Genomic DNA, 17,912 nt, shown 5'->3' on the forward strand with positions numbered 1-17,912 from the left:
GTGTGGCCCTTACTTCCATCCTAATTGTCTGACTCCCACTCGCACTTTACGAAGTATCAGACTCTCTCTGCTCCGAGCTCACACTTTAGCCCGCACCCAGTAACCCACATTTTGCACAAATCATTGGCTTTTTTCACTATTTTCCTCCTCATGTGATAATAATTTGTGCACTCATTGGGTAAAGAAATACTAAATGTGGGCTCAAACCTTTTAATGATAACAAAGCTTGTCATAGCCTCACATTTACAGTTTAAATCCTGAACTGTTTAACTACAGAAGAGCGCAGCCCCACTTACTAGTGAACTATGAAAACAACACTGGGTTCGATCAGTCAGTGTGCCAGAGTGCATATGCACACTTTTGTCAGTGTATGCTAGAGGTGCTAGAAGCTACTTTAGCTGTGGTCAGATTGACATAAGGCAGCGTTTTAATGATGTGTTTTGAATTGCTGTCCTATGTTCGCTTCTTGATTCTTCACAGGGATGAGGTCTAGTTCCAGCTTAGGGGGGAAGATGAAAAACACTTTGCTGGCAAAACTGTGTAGATTTTCCACATGCAAAATGATCTTTGGATTCTATGAAAGTAACTCTGTATCCTGCTGATATTTTTTTCTAGTTAGGAATCTTTAGCTTCTTTGAAGGGGACTTTTATGCTTTCACTTATTTTATGTCACTTGAACATTTCAAAACTGTGGATGATCATATTAAAGTTGGGGGATCCTGTGAATCAAGCAAAGCTACTCTAGTATAGTGCAAAAGCAATATAGAGATGGACATTTCTGTATTGTACATGGAAAAATGTAACAGTGACACTACTTCAAAGTGTCACAACACTGCTTTATCACTGGATTGTGAGTAGAAGAATTAAAGAAGCAGGAAACAAAGAATTAAACTGTTCCAGGAGCTCCCTGGAATCCACCTGGGAATTTCTATGATCCTCCAACAGCATCTCATGGAAATATATGTAGAGATCGCTCATGCCTCCAGCCTTGTTGCTATGCGCACACCTGGTTACAAAACCTGTAAGGTGCACCAGCTGTTTGTAACATCATTTTTGGGATGAGATGCCGTTCTCAAGAGCAGTAGTAGCGAGCATGAACTGCACTGATAGAAGGTAACAAGAGTTTAAAGGTACTTTAATTCATTTAAGAACTTAATATTGTATTATTCAGCGCACCACAATAATTTGACACCTGGAGTCACCTGCAAATAAAGGATTTCACGATCTTATTAAATGCAGCAAATTGTTAAGGATCAAATTACTGAAGAAAAAAATTATTTTTGTTCTTACTGTGTTTCAGAAGTCTAAATTGTAAGCTGCTAACTGCTACACTTTTCTGATGGTTTACTTAAAATAGCAATGTGAGGGCTAGAGGGTTACATCATCAAAAAAAATAAAAAATCCACACACGAAAAAAGCTGCCTTATTTGAATGCTGCGACACAGCAGGGTTGCCGTTGTAGAGAGGGTCCTGAAAAAAACTCCATCTCAGCTGGCTGCAACAGGAAAATGCTCATTGTGCACTTTTGTATTATGAAGCAATGATGTATTTTTGATATGTTTTAGCTTGTGGCCTTCATCTGGATCATTAATGTATACATTGTAAGTGTTAATAGGGTTTGTAAGTCCTTTCCTCTCCCATTAGGCTCCTTAAGGTCTCCGATGTCTTAAAATATCTTAAATAAGCATTTACATTTTTATAATTATAATGAGCTTTGAAAGTCATGTTTGAAATAAAGATATGACCACCTTTATTCTTCAGCACCTCCTGTAAGCCTTCTTGGAATTCCTTTAAGTAGACTTCAGGAATAGTTCTCCAGGCTTCTTGAAGGACATCCAAAGCTCTTCTTTGGATGTTGTCTTTACTTTGTTCTGTTCTCTGTCAAGATGATCCGACACTGCGTCCTCTTAGGTCTCCGTAGAGGTCTGTGCATGACTGATAGTTTCACCTGTGGTTTTTTTCTATCCAGGTATACTATTACTGCATTGGCAGTGTGTTTGGGATCAGTATTATACTGAAAAATTAAGTCGTTGCCAATTAGATGCTTTCCAGATGGTTTAAAGCTGACAATACTTTTCGTTGTTCGTAATTTCATCAATTTTGACAAAGATTTCCTAACAGGTTTTTCTTCTTTGTTCAGGAGGTGACTTGCAGATCCTTTTCATCTGCTTTAGATAGTTTTTTTCTTTTGTCCTCCAATTGTGCAGTTCACTCAACCTTTAAGAATTCACTTCACACCAAGCTGAGATATGTCAGGTTTAGGGCTAACAGCTCTTTAAGATTCACCTTGTTGGTGCAAACATACAATTTTATGCCTTTGACATTAATCTGCACATTTGGGAAGGGTTCTCAAACTCAGCTACATACCTCTGTTCTGATTCCTCTCTGCGTCGCCCTACAGGCGAGTCTTGTCCAGAAAACGGCCGCAGCCCAGGTTCTGTCTCCACGCAGCACAGCTCCCCACGTAGTGACTTCACGTATGGCAACAGCACCAGCACACCCCAGGCTCCCAACGCTGGCATGGGCAACACCGGTGCTACTTCAGACGGGATCTCGAACACACAACCAAGCGATGTCATAATCAGCCGAAAGGAGAGCGAGGGCTTCGGTTTCGTCATCATCAGCTCGCTCAACCGGCCTGAGGCGGCCACAACTAACAGTGAGTCCAGTGATTATTAAAGAGTCAAGTAGGTGCTTAAGCATCATCAGTCATTCTCTGCTTAGCATAACAACTGCTTCGAGTGCTAAACATTGTGGCAAAGCTCATAGATGCTTGTCAATAATCAGGTAGTCTCTTTATAGTGTGAAGAAAACTTATTGGTTAGGGTAGGCAAGGTCACGGCTTGGTAAAAAGTGAAGCGCCTCTCATTCTAGCTCCTCAATTATACATGCCCTCCCACAGCACGTCAGTCACACACATATCTGGCGCACTGCTCTGAGCATCAGTGCTTCGCCCACACACACATGAAGAAAAACTGGATGCCTTACGTAAGCCTGAGGTGAATAGCAAAATGAGAGAGGCAGAGACACGTTCAGTCAGTCAGGCAGTGAGTGGTGTGTGAGCACAGACTAGCGTAATCCTCCAATCTGCTGCCGAGCGCGTCTTTACCCGCTGTTGCGTGTGTGAATGCTCCAACAGCTGTGCCCCACAAAATTGGCCGCATCATCGAGGGCAGCCCGGCAGACCGCTGCGGGAAGCTGAAGGTGGGAGACAGGATACTGGCGGTGAACAACCAGTCCATCGTCAACATGCCGCACGCTGACATCGTTAAGCTGATCAAAGATGCAGGCCTTAGTGTCACCCTGAGGATCATACCACAGGAAGGTGAGACATGGACACACACGCACACAAAACACCTGCTGACGGTGATTCATGACAGATATTGAATTAGCTTTGTTAAATGAAAGCTGCAAAGCCTTGTGTCACATTCACAAGCCAGTCATACTCTGTTTTTATGACACCTCTGCATGCAGATGCTTGGAACAGAAGTGCACGTCTCTAACAATAACACTAATACAGAACACACTCCGGCTGTGTCACTGAGAAATGTGTTCCCTTCTCCCATTTACCAAGTGATTCTTTTCATTTGTTGCTTTTGAGAAAGAAAGATTTCAATTCAACAAGAGACTCTTAACTACTCACAATAAACTTGAATCACAGCAACCAAGGCTGCCGAGAAAGGATTTTCTTTTTGCATCACTTCCCACTGATATTCCACTGACATTTGTATTCCCATTAGTTTGAAATACCTGTAGATTTTTGACCACTGTTAGTGGGCCCAATAAGGGATGCACATTACAATGAGGAGTAAGCGAGACTCACTGATGATCAAAACCGGAAAAAAACACACACTTTCACCAAATGATTACACAATAGACTTTGATAAAGCTGCAGTTGTGTTGCTAGATAGATTTAAACCCATTGTACTTCTCCACTGCTGGCCAATCACAGCAAGAAGCAGCTGAGGATATTGTGTAGCCATAGAAATTGCCAACCCTGGCAGTAGTTGTGTTTTATTTAAAATAGAAAATAAAGGTCTACATATCAATATTTTTTATTAAGAATTATTCAAATCAAGAACACTTTCACCACCACCCAGCTTTAATCGGCCGCTTGATTTTTTTTCAGGCCATTGTTTCATTTCTGTCATAGTAAATAAAGTGAAGACTCAAATATGCCCTTAGGCATGTGGTGAAAACCTAAACAGGAATCTCCTTTTCCGCTCAGATTTAGCAGTTGAAAAGAAATAAATAGCGCCGTTACTCCAGCAGATCAACTTTATCAGAGGACAATAGGTTTGCTGTGCTGCCCTCAAGTGGCCAAGACAATCAAGTTATAGTGACAAGACAGCCTTAGCTGATACCTTATGGTTTGATTTTCTTACATCACATTCTGTTTTTCAGAGGTGAGCAATCCTCCATCAGCCCCCAGCTCGGAGAAGCAGAGCCCCATGGCTCACCAGCACAGCCCTAAGGCCCAGCTAAACACTGCAGCCTCCCTGTCTAACCAAGCAGTGACAGAACCGAGCCCCTCTGCCAGCCAGCCCAACCCCATGCCCCACCAGAGCCCTGTGACTCAGCTTCCTGCCCCGACACCTCAGACCTACACCCACGAGAGCAGGTAAGAGTCGGTTTACAAGCAGCTGCCTTGATTTTTTTTTTTTATGACGCAGTGAAGCATTTTTTATAGACTAGCTCTTTATCTGCCACTGGGGTGAAACACCGTTCCTCTGGGAATAAAGGTACCCTGAGCGAGTCAGATATCTCCTTTCTCTTTCTCTTCACCTTGCGCTCGAGCCTCTCTCTTCTCCCCTTTTCAGTTTCTTTTTCCAGCTTCATCTTTGTCTCTCTTATTGTCCCTTCTCTTTGTTCATCTCTCACGCTCGCTCACTATTTTGTTATATAACATCACTTAACTCTTATGGAGTGCTAAATTATTTACATAAATTGCTTCTTTATCGAGATCTGTTGAATATTTTACCAAGAACTACAGGGGTCCCAAAATTTACAGCCTCATTTCCTTTCCCTCTGCTTTACACAGTATTCAGATATCTTTGCACTCATCAGCGTGAGAGAGAGTTTGTTTTTATTATAAACATTTTATGTGATGTTTAATTTCCTCACTTAAGTTGTGTTTAATGGTTGTCATTTCAAAACTAAAAACAAGCCATTTCTGTCAGCGCCGGATGACCCAGCAGTTTGTTAGAGATGGGGTTTCTTTTGTTTGCTAAGCACGCTGAAAGATAACACGAGTAATCTTCCATGTCCAAAGGTGGTGATGACAGCTGTAGGAATCCTCCCTGGAAGTTCCTCCTTCATTCTCATTGGTCTGTTAGTTACAGGTCTGAGGTGAAGGCGAGGCAAGATGTTAAACCAGACATCCGACAGCCACCATTCACAGACTACCGACAGCCGCCGGTGGACTACCGGCACCCTCCCGTGGCAGACTACCGGCAGCCGCCCACGTTGGATTACAGACACCCGCCTCTGCTGGACTATCGACAGCTAGCCACAGATGCTAGACAATTTGCCATCCCAGAGTACCGAATGCCACCAGTTCAAGTAAGGAAGGACTTTGCCTTGAGGATGAGAGTGACTCATCCTTCAACAGACTCTTTTCTGAAGGTCAAATCATACAGGATTGTCAATATGAACATTGATATTTGAAATCTAGGACATAATCATATCATATCAGTCCCCTACAGCTCTACGGAGCCTTTTTAGTATCTGTTAACTCTTTTTCTTTCAATTTTATCTCTGCTATCTGTGCACAAATCCAATTAAGAGCCAGACATGAGTTGGTGAAAACCTAAAATTGAGCACAGCGTTCGTTCAGGCAGGTCACAAAGTTGAGCTCAGCCTGCAATCCTGCATGATCAGCTTACAGGAGCTAATGGCTCAGCTGGTACCCCTGTACACATCCAACTGACAAATCTTAGGCCTGCCTACAGATGCCAAGTCATTTTGCGGCACACTTACAACACAGCTCCTACTTTTCATGCTGCATATCTGTTCTCTGTGCTCCGTTATGTATGGACTGTCTTCCTGCTGCTGTTTGCACTAATACAAACTCCTCCATAGAAGGGAAACGGGCTCCCAGCACAGAGCTGTACCACCACTTATAAATTATTGCAGGTGTAAAGAAACCTTCCTTCTCCTTACTGAGCAGGTTAAAGGAGAGCGATAAATGGACTTAAAGTTGTATGGTGGCCATAAATATGACAAAAAATTGCCAATATTTCACCAATGATATTTTGGATGTGTAAATAAGAAACTACTTCCTAACAAGTAAACTTAAAATTTGAGCTGTATATCAACCTTGTGTTCACAGCTCAGCTGCCAGTGGCCAATAAATGTATAAATACTTCTAAATTTGGTTGGTGATCAGGGACATGCTGAGAGGAACATTTTAAAGTTACAAATTCAGGGTCTAAAATAATGTTTTAGGGCTCACATGGTGAAAAAGCTGTTACGTGGCACTGAATTACCTCAAACATATTTTTCATTGCACAGTCTCTTGTACAATAATGTAGTAAAATATATTTCCAGAGAGATTGTTTTTCTATTATATTCTAAGCTTGTTTCTAGATATTTTGAGTTTTTGTATAAACCCTTTGTTTTTCTATTTAAAGCTGGTTTTGTCTGTCAAAGTAAATGCCGTGTTATTTCTCAAAACCTCATGTATTGAAGCTAAAGTTTTGGTCTTATTAGCACCTCCCCCATTGCTTTTGCTCCGTTCTCCTTCAAAAAAACTATTATTGGAGACAATTTTCTGCAGTCATAGTCTGTTTTGTGCTCGAGTACGACTGCATCTGATCATGCGTGATCTCTGCTTGTCTCAGCTTACACAGGACTTCGACTTCTTCACAGTGGAGCTGGAGAAGAGCGTGAAGGGCTTCGGTTTTAGCATCCGTGGAGGGCGGGAGTACAAAATGGACCTCTTTGTCCTACGACTCGCAGAGGACGGGCCGGCCATTCGCAACGGGAGGATGAGGGTAGGGTTTGATGACATCATTTCCTTTAAGAAAGCGATTACCCCATCGTTAAAAGTTAAGCTGCTTTCAATCTTTGCTGCATTACACGGTGTTGTCTGTAATTGTCTGATGTTATCAACGCTGCAACTGCAACTTTTTTTTGTGCCAGCTAAGAAATAATCTGTCAAAATAACTTATGTATGAGATGGTTTGTCCTTCTGATGCTGATCGCAAGTTTGTCTCCTCCCAAATTCCCAAAACTTAACTTCTTCCTTTTGTTTAGCATCAGGTGATATTCAGCAGGTTAAAGACAGATTTAATCATTTAATGGGGCCATCATGATGTCATGTGTTTGATGGTCTCCACAGCTACACAGTTATCCTTTTAGCTAAAAAAACAAAGCAGCACACACATTTTCTGAATTACATATATATATGTAATAACAATAAATCCAGTGGAAATGAAAATAAAACCCTTCCACTTCCCCAGCAGCTTTTCTGTCTTTGGCGTTTCCCTCAGTCCTGTTTTCTTTTTCTTGCATGTCCTCCGATTCTTACATCTGCGGCTGTTAGCCTCAGTATGCACTACAGTGCTTATCTGTAATGAACCTGTCAAAGATAATGGTGTAAAATGCCCCTGAGGGAGATATTACTTTTCCTTTTCTGTGTTGTAATCGTTGTAGTCCAGTGGCTCCAGACGGACGTGGAAAAGGAAGCAGGAATACTTGTGGAGCTCTACTTAAAATCAGTAAACAAACTGCTGTGAAGTAGTGATAGTTTCTTTTTAAGTATTTAGTATTAAACAAAGAAAGTGAGAAAGAAAAAGTCAAACTGATTACCAGTAAAGTTTCTGGACATAAAAAAACTCCTATGACAGGTTTCATGTTGTACCAATTAACTGATGTAGCAGTCTACTACAGTAAGTTACATTTTAAGTTGGAAAGAGCTGCATTCAGTTCTCATTAAACATGGAAGTAACTAACACATTAGTTTAGAGTGCTTTGTTGAAGCCTCAAGTTGAGCATTTTGAAGTAGATGTGGACGAGTGACGTGTGGATCTGACAAACAAAAAAAAAGGACAAGTTCACATGAATAACTGTGTCAGTGAGAAGGTAGGCGCGCCCTACAGCAAACCCTGGTTTGATTGATTTTTTTGACTCTAACTGGAGCCACGCTTTGCACAATTAAATGTGTTTATCAAATACTCAAAACAAAAACAATGCCATGTTCAAAGTCATTTAAATCCCCTTTCTTGCCCATTTTGATGACCATTCAAGCAGGTTGCCTTGATCGTGTCTGCATACCTCAGTACACTGAGTCGGTGCCATGTGATTGGCTGATTCGATATTTCGGTTAAAACGCAGTTGAACAGGTGTACATAATAAACTGGTTAGTTTCAGTTGTTACCAAATAAAGCAAAATATAAAATGTACAAAACAGAAGTTTTACAAACCCGAGAGGGCACCTATGCGGTCACCCTCTCGGGTTAATTTTGAACTGTAAAGTTTTATTTTGTGTCCTAATGACATGTAAAATAAGTAAATAAAGCCAATGCCCCAGGATTTTACTTAAGTAGACGCATGTATGCGCTTCATATTTGTCACCGTTGATTGATCAAACAGTGTAAGCCGTGTGATCCCTCCTCCAGCAATCCACGTATCCACACCGCTGCATGCGGCGAGGAATCAATCTGCATTTAACTTAAGCAAATGCGAGACAGTAGTTAAAAAGCATGGCTGTCACTGTGGATTTGAGTAGCGCTTTAACATATTCAGGTGTGGAAACCAAAAAGCCCACATGCTCTGTGACTCCCTGCAGTCACTCTGACATTTTGAGTTTGAGCCAAGTAGTTTCTACTCAACAGGCTCTTAAAAAGGAGGAAAAAAACCCTCTTGCGAACAAAATAATCAGCAACAAGGAGCGCTTACAATTTCTAACAGGTTTGTTTTTTTTAGGTTAAATGTCACTGTAGATGCTGTTAAGAAAATTGTATGAAGTGATTGATTTTTACCGATAATCATTCAGCACATTTAATTACTTCTCCGAGCTTCGCTCCCATCTCCTGCTTTTTGAGCTCACGTGCTGTCCATTCAGCTTTCTTTCCCTCTTTATTAAAGATGAAAATGGAGATCACTCTCTGCTGCTGTTAGGGGCTGAGGTTTAATGAGAACAGTCTTGGCTTCCACCTCTTCAGACCACTGTAATGACACGTAATGACTCCCCCTCTCTTGACTCTAGTCCACTCCTAACTTTAAAATTACCCTCTTACCATTACTGGGAGACTTCTCCATTTGTTAGTGTAATTGGCTCAGCATGTTTTGTCCTGTTCCTCATGATTTCTCCCATTAGTGAACCTCAGGGCCCTCACATGAAGGGCTTTGAAGTGTTTCATATTTGAGCCATCCTCACATACACCAAGGAGTGGTCACATAAAGAAGGGATAGGCCTGGGAATATTAACTTTAGGTTTTAGCTGAGCTGCTGCTGTTATGATTATTTTATACACTTAACAACCAGTGTATTATGTATTCCTCTTCAACTGCTCATTAACACCTCATTAACACAGATATCTAAACAACCAATCAGATAGCAGCAGCCCAATGCATGTAGTTATATAGACATGATCAAAACAAGTCTTGGTTCTAGCTCCTGCTGCTGCTGCTGCTGCTGCTGGTGGTGTAATAACCACAGTGTCCCCAGCAGTAACCAGATGACACACCATGTCACAAAGCTCAAATCATCTCAAACTGGTTGCTTGAATATGAAACTGTACTCAAATGGCTTCCCCAGGCACCAGATCTCAAGCGACTATAGCACCTTTGGATGTAGTGGAACGGGAAAGTCTTAATAAGGATCAAAATCTGTGGAGAATGTTTCCAATACCTTAAAACAGCTCTGAAGGCAAAAGTTCAGAAATCCAATCCAGTACTATTAAGGCGTAACTAATAAAGGGGCCAGTGATTGTAAATCTGTATTGATCCTTATAAACTCACAAGGAAACATTTCATACAAATAGCAAGGGTCATCTAATCATTTAGATTTATCTGCTCCATTCTTACTGCTTTGTTTTGGATTGATTGAGGGCAGTTTGGTTTTCCCTTCAGTGGTCATTGAGCTTTATTGATACTCCGTCTAATCGATGCACACAGCTTCAGACTTGTTCCAGTGGTTGCTGTATTTGGCTGTTCTGAATACAGCCAGCAAAGTATTTATCGATCACAGAACAAAGCTGCCCTAAGTTCATGGCTGAAAAAATACTTCTTCTTTCTTTCAAACAGAAGCAGGTTGACAGTTTCTAGACTGCGTTTGATTTATTCAATTATATTATAGGTGTAGTTGTTACCTTTGTGAGGCCTATGTCTTCAAGCCTACCACTACATTGTTTGATGACTGTAACTAATTTAATGTTCTATGTAATTTTGTTACATTGGTACAATGCAAAATGTTTAATTTAATGGAATCTGATCAAATCAGATTTACTTCGCTGATATACATTTAGTTTATACAAAGCACATTTTTCAATGACAAATCATTTCAATGAATGCCTTTGATTTTATATGTTTCAGTTGCATTTTACTCTAAATTACTGCTTCATGTTTATTGATGTTGAAGAGTCATTTCCGAGTGTATGTCATGAAGAAAAATTAAATGACAAAAAAGGGCATGATCTGAAAGCAAGGATGGAAGATAAATGCTGTGTATGAATGTTCTGGTCTGTTGCACAGCAAAGATGATGCAAACAATTTAATAACAAGAGACCAAGCAACCACAAAAGTAGGAAAATAGGGCTATATATCAGACTTGCTTTTTGGTGGCTTACAGTTACACACATGACACATCACTGATGTATCCCTAAATTGTCACTAATCAAATAAAGGCAAAAATGCCTAAAAGCACTATTTAAAAACCATCCATACGTTTAGTCTAAAGCAAATAAACCCCAGTCTACAATCCAGAAAGATTTTGCTTAGCTTTGGTTTAGATTTAGCATGTGACCAAAAGCTGTAAGCATATTGTTATAACTAAAATGTCTTATTGATTTGACCTTGCAAGGAAAGTACAAACAGACTTCTTAGCTTCTTTCTTTGTTTTCTTTGCAAACTTTCTGACATGCAGGTTGGGGACCAGATCATTGAGATCAATGGGGAGAGCACTCGGGACATGACCCATGCTAGGGCTATCGAGCTCATCAAGTCTGGGGGCAGGCGGGTTCGTCTCCTCCTAAAGAGGGGTACAGGGCAGGTCCCAGAGTACGGTAAGGTTCTAGACTTTAAATTATTTGTCTCTCAGATCATTTCTTTCTTAACACGTAGTATTTTTTTCACTGTTAATCTAGTATCACATCGACTCTTAGTAATATTAATCTGACATGCATTTTTATTCATATTGTATCTTCTGCCTCTGTAGCCGTCATCCTTTTGTATTTAATCTCTTAGTTCTGTATTTCACTGTTGCTGTAAACTAATTGTCTCTTCTGTCTTAACTAACACTAGTTTATCTTCTGTCCATTTCAGTGATCTATCACTAATTGATTGGTCTAGGTTGTTACTTCCCCTTCTATAGGAATGGTATCTTCCAGTCTCTCCATGTGCATGAAAAGTGACACGCATGGCTCCCCCTATTTCTTCCTAACGGGCCACTCTAAAGACACGGTTTGTGACCATACGAATGTTTCTTTCTCTTCACTTAACCCTGGCTTTCTGTGCTTTGGTATTGTGCATTGTTTTCACATCAAAACTTGTTTTATAACTTTGAAAAGCCCCAAACTCTTGAAGATTTTTCTTTTCTTTTCTGTTTTTTTGCTCCAGGAGTAATCAACAAAAATCACACCGAGCTGCAGGAGGTTCTAAAATTAGTGAACATAACTCTGTTCCTGACTGAAAGATAAATCAGCCACCAACAGCTACCTATGGGCTCAAAAATAAAGCTATATAAGCGTGCATCCTGAGCCAGCCAGGGGAAATGAACGTGAAATATTACAGCAGATTATTTACCCAGTAAAGTTTCAGCGCAGCATGAATTGAGCCTGGAAGGGGACATTTATTTGTATGACACTGCGGGCAGTAAAACTCCAATGCGTCACTCACTCCTGTGGCTTCTGCGTCAGCATGATGCTCACTTATCTGTTAACCCCCCTCTCTGTGAGGCTTATTCATCAACAACTGGCCTTGGTGGTCACCCCTGTCGCTCCCCCATGTCTGCCCTTCTCTGTTAGTCCCCTTCCAGCCCAGGTTTTAATCTCTCTGTGTGGAGAGCTTTTTTTAATACTTGCCTTGAGCTACAATCTTGAAACATGCACACAAGGAGTCCCGGTGTGGTCAGCCAGACAACACGGCACCCTATCTTTAGATAGCTACTGTTATCCGAGTTCCCCTGCAGCCTAGAAGCGACATTTTTTAACCCACATGGCCTAATCTGCGTGGGTTCGATTCAACATTTAATCATTCCTAGTTTACAAGCAATTTATTTGCATACTGGAAGGTTATTCAAATCACGCGCTGTGATTAATTTGCCTATTTAAAGCATTAGCATACTAATGTTCAAAGGAGCGAGCTATTTTTGTTTCGGGTTGCTGTGAGATTTTTAAGGGTTTATGCAAAATAAAGCACCAAAAATCAAGAGTATAAACTGTGTGATGTAGCTGTGAGTATGAGCACAAATGTTATTTTGTGTTCATCTGCGTGGCGTTGAGATATTGAGTGCGCCCTTTCTAAGGGTATGCGTTTATCAAATTTATCAAAACTTACACTTAAGCTTGCTACTTAGGTGGTCAAAGTTATTTGCTACTTTTAGTAAAGAAACATGAAAGCAAACTATGTAAAAATAGCACTTAGCATGTTTCTGTTCAAAACTTTTCTTCTGTTTTGCGTAGTAATTTTCTCTTAAAAGCTTTTTGTCAGAAACAGAAATCAGTTCAGATACAGTTTTTGTATGCTGAGTAATACGTCCTGTGTAACTGCTGTAAACCCTCACACTAACTGCTCGGCACTAAACTGTAGACCTCAGCATTATATTTTGCTTCCAAGGACCCAGATGTTTAAAGTGGTCTTGAGCAGTAGTTCTCCGCTTTCTAAAGGTCTTTTTTCATTCATTTTCATTCAAGTGTGAGTACTGTCACTGAAAGTGTTTTTAAATACATTCATTAATGAATTATAGTTTTTGTGAGTCAGAGAAGTGATCTTTGGCAGTATCTGACCTCTATCTGATTCTGCTCTTGCTAAACGGTTAAAAATAAGCTTTTCAGATGATTTTGATAAGCACAGATCTAGGTATTTATTTTGTAATGTGCTAAAGTGACTCCGCTGAAATTTAGGGAGATTAAGTGATCCGACACTGTGAAGCTCCAGTTTGCTCAGAAATGACCTCCTGCTCGTCCTGCATTCAAAATGCTCCAGAGCTTCTTATAATTGGGCCTCATGGCGCCGGTGTAGCAAGCCTAGCCTCTGCCCCCTGCCTAGACCACTGAAAATGACTGATGGCCCAGGGACTGAGGCTCATCGGTGCGGAAACAGAAGCTAACAGTCTGTGAGAGTGGAGAGTTGTGGAGGAATGCACCGCAGATTCAATGCGGAAGCTACACCGATACCGAGTTCCTCCAGCTTTAGAGAAAAAGAGAGAGGCACTCTGCCCCTATGGTTTTCATTCTCACTAAAGCACCACCCTATTGGACACATCATCCATTTCATTAAACCTGTTTTCGATTTTCCGCCAACATTTTCGGTTGGCCAAGGCCTTTAAGAGAGTTATGGGAGGCAGATGGATGTTGTCTAAAAGTAGAGTTGCCCTGTGACACGTCTGAAAGTAGGTTATCGTCCTGTTCTGATATTTACCTCAGTGCTTCCAGCTTGTAGAATAGGCATGATTGCTGTAATGATTAGAGTTTATTTTTTTTAATGTTTTTGGGTGAGTGGTGTTGTTATGTTGTTATTGACTGCATCCATATGCATTCCAGACAATGCCGCCCCATGGGATGGTCGCCCTTCAGCCTCCCCAAGCCTGTCGGAAATAGCCCCTCCCATCGAAAGCCTTTCCATGTCATCGCCTTCATCTCATCTAGCCCCAGCCCCCGACCTTCCTCATCTGCCACCTCAGGATGTCCATCGAGACCCGGTGGCACGAGACAGCAGGACGGAGCATTCGAAGAGCCCCCAGAAAGCCGAGCTGCTAAACCCAGACCCAATCGGCCACGCGAGGAGAGCGGCTGCGACCAGCGGGAGCAGCAGAGCTAAGAAGGAGGGTGGCAGGTCCACCCACAAGGGCCTCAGGATGCAGCCAACTCCTGATGGGGAAGGGGGCAAGGACGGGCAGAGCGGAGAGCCTAAACCTTCCAGAAGCAACAGAGGAAGGTCCAAGGAGAGAAATACTAGGGACAATAGAGAGTCCACTCACTCTCCTAGCAGCTCTAAGCTCCCACACATTAACGGGAACAGCAGGGAAGATGTAGAGCGCTGGAGTGGAGCAAAGCAGGGGGAGCTGGAGCAGAGCAAGCCAAGGCCCAGGGAACTAGAAAGGGGCCAGGGAGAGAGCTGGCCTAGCCTACCCAACAAGAGCACCAGCAGCAGCAGCATCGCAGCGGGGAGGAAGGCCACAGTCTCTCCTGGACCTTGGAAGATCCCTGGATCAGACAAGCTGCCCAGCACCCTGCGCACAGGCACGTCCACTCTGAGCAGATAACCCCGCAGCTTCAGCAGAAAGCAGTGGCCACACTCATCTGAACTAAACCACCCCATCTGGATGAAAGTACCATTCTCACTCCCTCCTGTGCTCCTGCATCCCCTCATCGACCTGTTCTCCCATACAGTCAAAACCAAGAGGAGGGGGGCAGGGTGATCTGGACCACGTGTTTTTAAAGTTTTATTTATGGAACTGTATTTTAAATTATTTTGGAGAAACATATTTTACACCTACCACCTTAAGAACTGGAAAATCATCCAAGTTAACACACACACACACAAAAGAAGAGCAAATAGAGTCTTTGTGTAGCGTGGTGGGAATCATTTGTGGAGTAAATGAATTTTGAAGACCTCTATTTTGCTGAACTGAGGGGGGGGGGTGCAAACATGCAAATATAAACAACATAGCAGGAAGTAAATGTCGGATGGATTTTTTTATATATATCTACACAGTGGAGTCTATTTTATGAAAAGGAATGTTTAACGGATGTTTTTGAGGAGAGTGAATGGATCAAAGAGCGACCGCAGAAATAAAATCGACTCATCAGTAGAAACTTTGCCTTAACAGAGACTGTATTGGGCCTGAACCTGTCTTGAATAATCTATCAGATGGTTATAGACATAGATATATTATAACGAATATGAATATGTGGGAACATTTTGTAAATAAGATCATCTTTAAGTGAACATATAGAAATTCTAGTCTACAAATAAATGAGCGAAGCAGCACGACGTGCCCCGGATCTTTAGGTAGCTCCTTGCTCCTGCACACTCCTGTTCCGCCCTGCGATCACAGGTCTGGGTCTCAGCAAGCCTGCTGCGATCGACTGCACGGCCTGTTTGAATCACTCGGGCTTCAGTGGGAGTGTCTCTTCAATCTATTTTCCTTTCTTCTGTGCTTAACGATCAAAGCAATCTGCGACAGCGGTGTCCTGTCGGACACTGAGAGAAGGAGCTTGCGTGATACCAACGAAGGGGCAGAGTGCCTTAGACTGAGGACAAAAGGTTCAACCGTGAAAATACTGCAGAGGGTTCAACAGAGGCTGCTATACAACACCCACTCTACAGATATAAATATAAACTGCATTTCTTTAGTGTGACACGGTGAAATATATAATTTATTTCACAAGCTTATGTATGAAAATGAGTCCATTAGCGGAGGTATCCACGGTCCCTTTTTATTTGTGGTTCATCTCGGGTCATGATGCTTTTCATTACTGATTTCTTAATGAGGTCTGACACCAGTAATTTCCATGAAGAATTGCTTATATGAGATTGTGTAATCAAACGTCGCCACATGGCAGACAGAGCTTTGCACCCTAAACCAAACCAAATTAATAAAATCTGATATTAATTCAGTAGAGAATCAATCTCACCTTCTCAGAAGCTCGCTTGCGTAACAATCTGCATCTCGAAGGAAGGACTGAATGCTCATGTGAACGTGACACTTTGTCAGCTGCTGAATTAAATTTCTTTTAAGAGATTCTGTCTACACTGTGTGATATTGAGACATATATATCCATGCCAAAGCTCTTTTGAGGGTTCCTGTTTTTTTGTTTTTTTTAAGCATTCCTGCCCAAGAATCTGACTGACTTTGAAGGCAAAGCTTGTATTTCTATACATCAAGCTCGTAACTAGCTAAGCCCTGCCGCCTTTGGTAACTGCCACAGTTCCTGTCAAGTTTTCTATTCTTGCACAATGTTTGATAAAACGGTGACGCTAAGACTTCAAACGGCGCGTTCTTGATTACAGGCAGAGGTACTTGAAAGCAGCTTGACATTTAATGTCACAGGAGGGAAAGATTTTTAGGATGAAGACTGTCAGGTGAAGTTGGACAAAATGTCTCATCTGTCTCAGATAGCATTGCCTGAGGTTGCTGGAACATAAACTACACAAAAGTACAAAAGTTACGCTGATACTAATAAAGAGCGTTGGGGAAACTTGATTGAATTAGTAATTTTACAAAACAAACCTGTAAAAAGACAGAAGAGGTAACCTAGTAACCTTTGCAGCGTGCAAAGCTGCTCCTTTATGTTTGCTGACTGTCTCGGTTTTCATATAAGGTGCAATGATGAGTAAGAAAAGAATAAAATTTGATAAAAGTCAGTTCTTTTTTTTTTTTTTACACAGTATTAATATTACTAAAATGTTTCAAAAGAAAAAGCTACTGCACTGAGGTCAAATATGCATATGCGTGTGTAAAAAGCTGTTTGCTAGCCTGTTAGCCACAACAGCATTAAAGTCATAATACCAGTATGTCAGTGTTATGTTCAGATAGCTGCACACTCATAAAGTGGCCAGAAAAAAATGTACTGGAGTCTAAAAATAAACAACGGTAGCTGGTATTCAGTAGATTACAGTAAAAAAAAAAAAAAGCTAAAAAAGTCCCCTCTTTCCTTTTGACAATAAAAACATCTTGGTTTATTTCCAGACTGCAATAAATTCCCATTTTAAATTGTGCATGCATAAAAGTGTCATCCACACTTTTATAGTCTGGAGAGGTGTTCAGTGTGGGTCTTAAATGTGAGCCTAGTGCGCAGCCAAAGCCGTCGCTGTTTATAACAATCAACAGTTCAGTTTTATTTTTCATTTTAAGTTATAACTAAAGTAGGACTAACGTTAATCCTAATCTTGAGTTAATAAATTAATAAAATCTCAAGATACCTCCATCAAAATATTCAGAAAAGACCTTTGAATTAAAAACTCGGTAATACTAAATGAAACCGAAAAGCCCTACAAAATAACCAAAATCCCTGTGATCAACCCACAGACTGACAGAAAAATGGGTGGGACTATTTCATTGCATTTATGGAACATTTATTTGTAGTTTCTGTAGTGAAAAACCCTCATGTAATTGGATTACATGAATCACTGCATCAAAACAAATGTTCAACTGCCAACCAGCTATAATAATAAAATAATGTTAAAAATACTAATTTAGTTACATGTAGTTCTCTGTTCCCCAACACTGTAAGTCACCCTGCAAAGGATTACAGATAAAGCATTAATTCCTTTTGCTATTGTTTTTAGTTTTGAGGCTAAATAACTGCACCGAGATATCACCCACCCTTAAACGTGCCAAACAGTAAGCACACCACACTCTGCATGAATCCAAAGCTTGACAGGGCTGCAGTGCATTCTTTGAGTCACTGAATGGCTGTTGAATGGGAGGAATCTAGCAAACTGTTAATTTTGAGTATTTTTCTCTGAATGAGAATCAAAGAGCCTAAGAAAAAAACAAAAAACCTCCTTTCCTTCTTCTGCTGA

At 41.2% G+C, this 17,912-nt stretch overlaps 1 protein-coding gene across 1 annotated transcript in view; it reads left to right on the forward strand.

The window, feature by feature from the left end:
* magi2a (membrane associated guanylate kinase, WW and PDZ domain containing 2a) overlaps window positions 1-15,107 on the forward strand; it is a 284,527-nt gene extending 269,420 nt beyond the window's left edge. Inside the window, exons 16-22 of the mRNA XM_085375635.1 lie at window positions 2,402-2,659; window positions 3,140-3,325; window positions 4,405-4,621; window positions 5,337-5,562; window positions 6,843-6,995; window positions 11,089-11,227; window positions 13,925-15,107. Coding sequence (XP_085231761.1) covers window positions 2,402-2,659; window positions 3,140-3,325; window positions 4,405-4,621; window positions 5,337-5,562; window positions 6,843-6,995; window positions 11,089-11,227; window positions 13,925-14,646 — 1,901 coding nt within the window. The 3' untranslated portion in view covers window positions 14,647-15,107. The remainder of the gene's footprint in view (window positions 1-2,401; window positions 2,660-3,139; window positions 3,326-4,404; window positions 4,622-5,336; window positions 5,563-6,842; window positions 6,996-11,088; window positions 11,228-13,924) is intronic.
* The last annotated feature ends 2,805 nt before the right edge of the window (window positions 15,108-17,912 follow it).

Source organism: Diplotaxodon limnothrissa, linkage group LG17 (genome assembly GCF_057381915.1).
Source record: "Diplotaxodon limnothrissa isolate DT_005_m linkage group LG17, D_limnothrissa_male_GT1.1, whole genome shotgun sequence".
NCBI classification, from domain to species: domain Eukaryota; kingdom Metazoa; phylum Chordata; class Actinopteri; order Cichliformes; family Cichlidae; genus Diplotaxodon; species Diplotaxodon limnothrissa.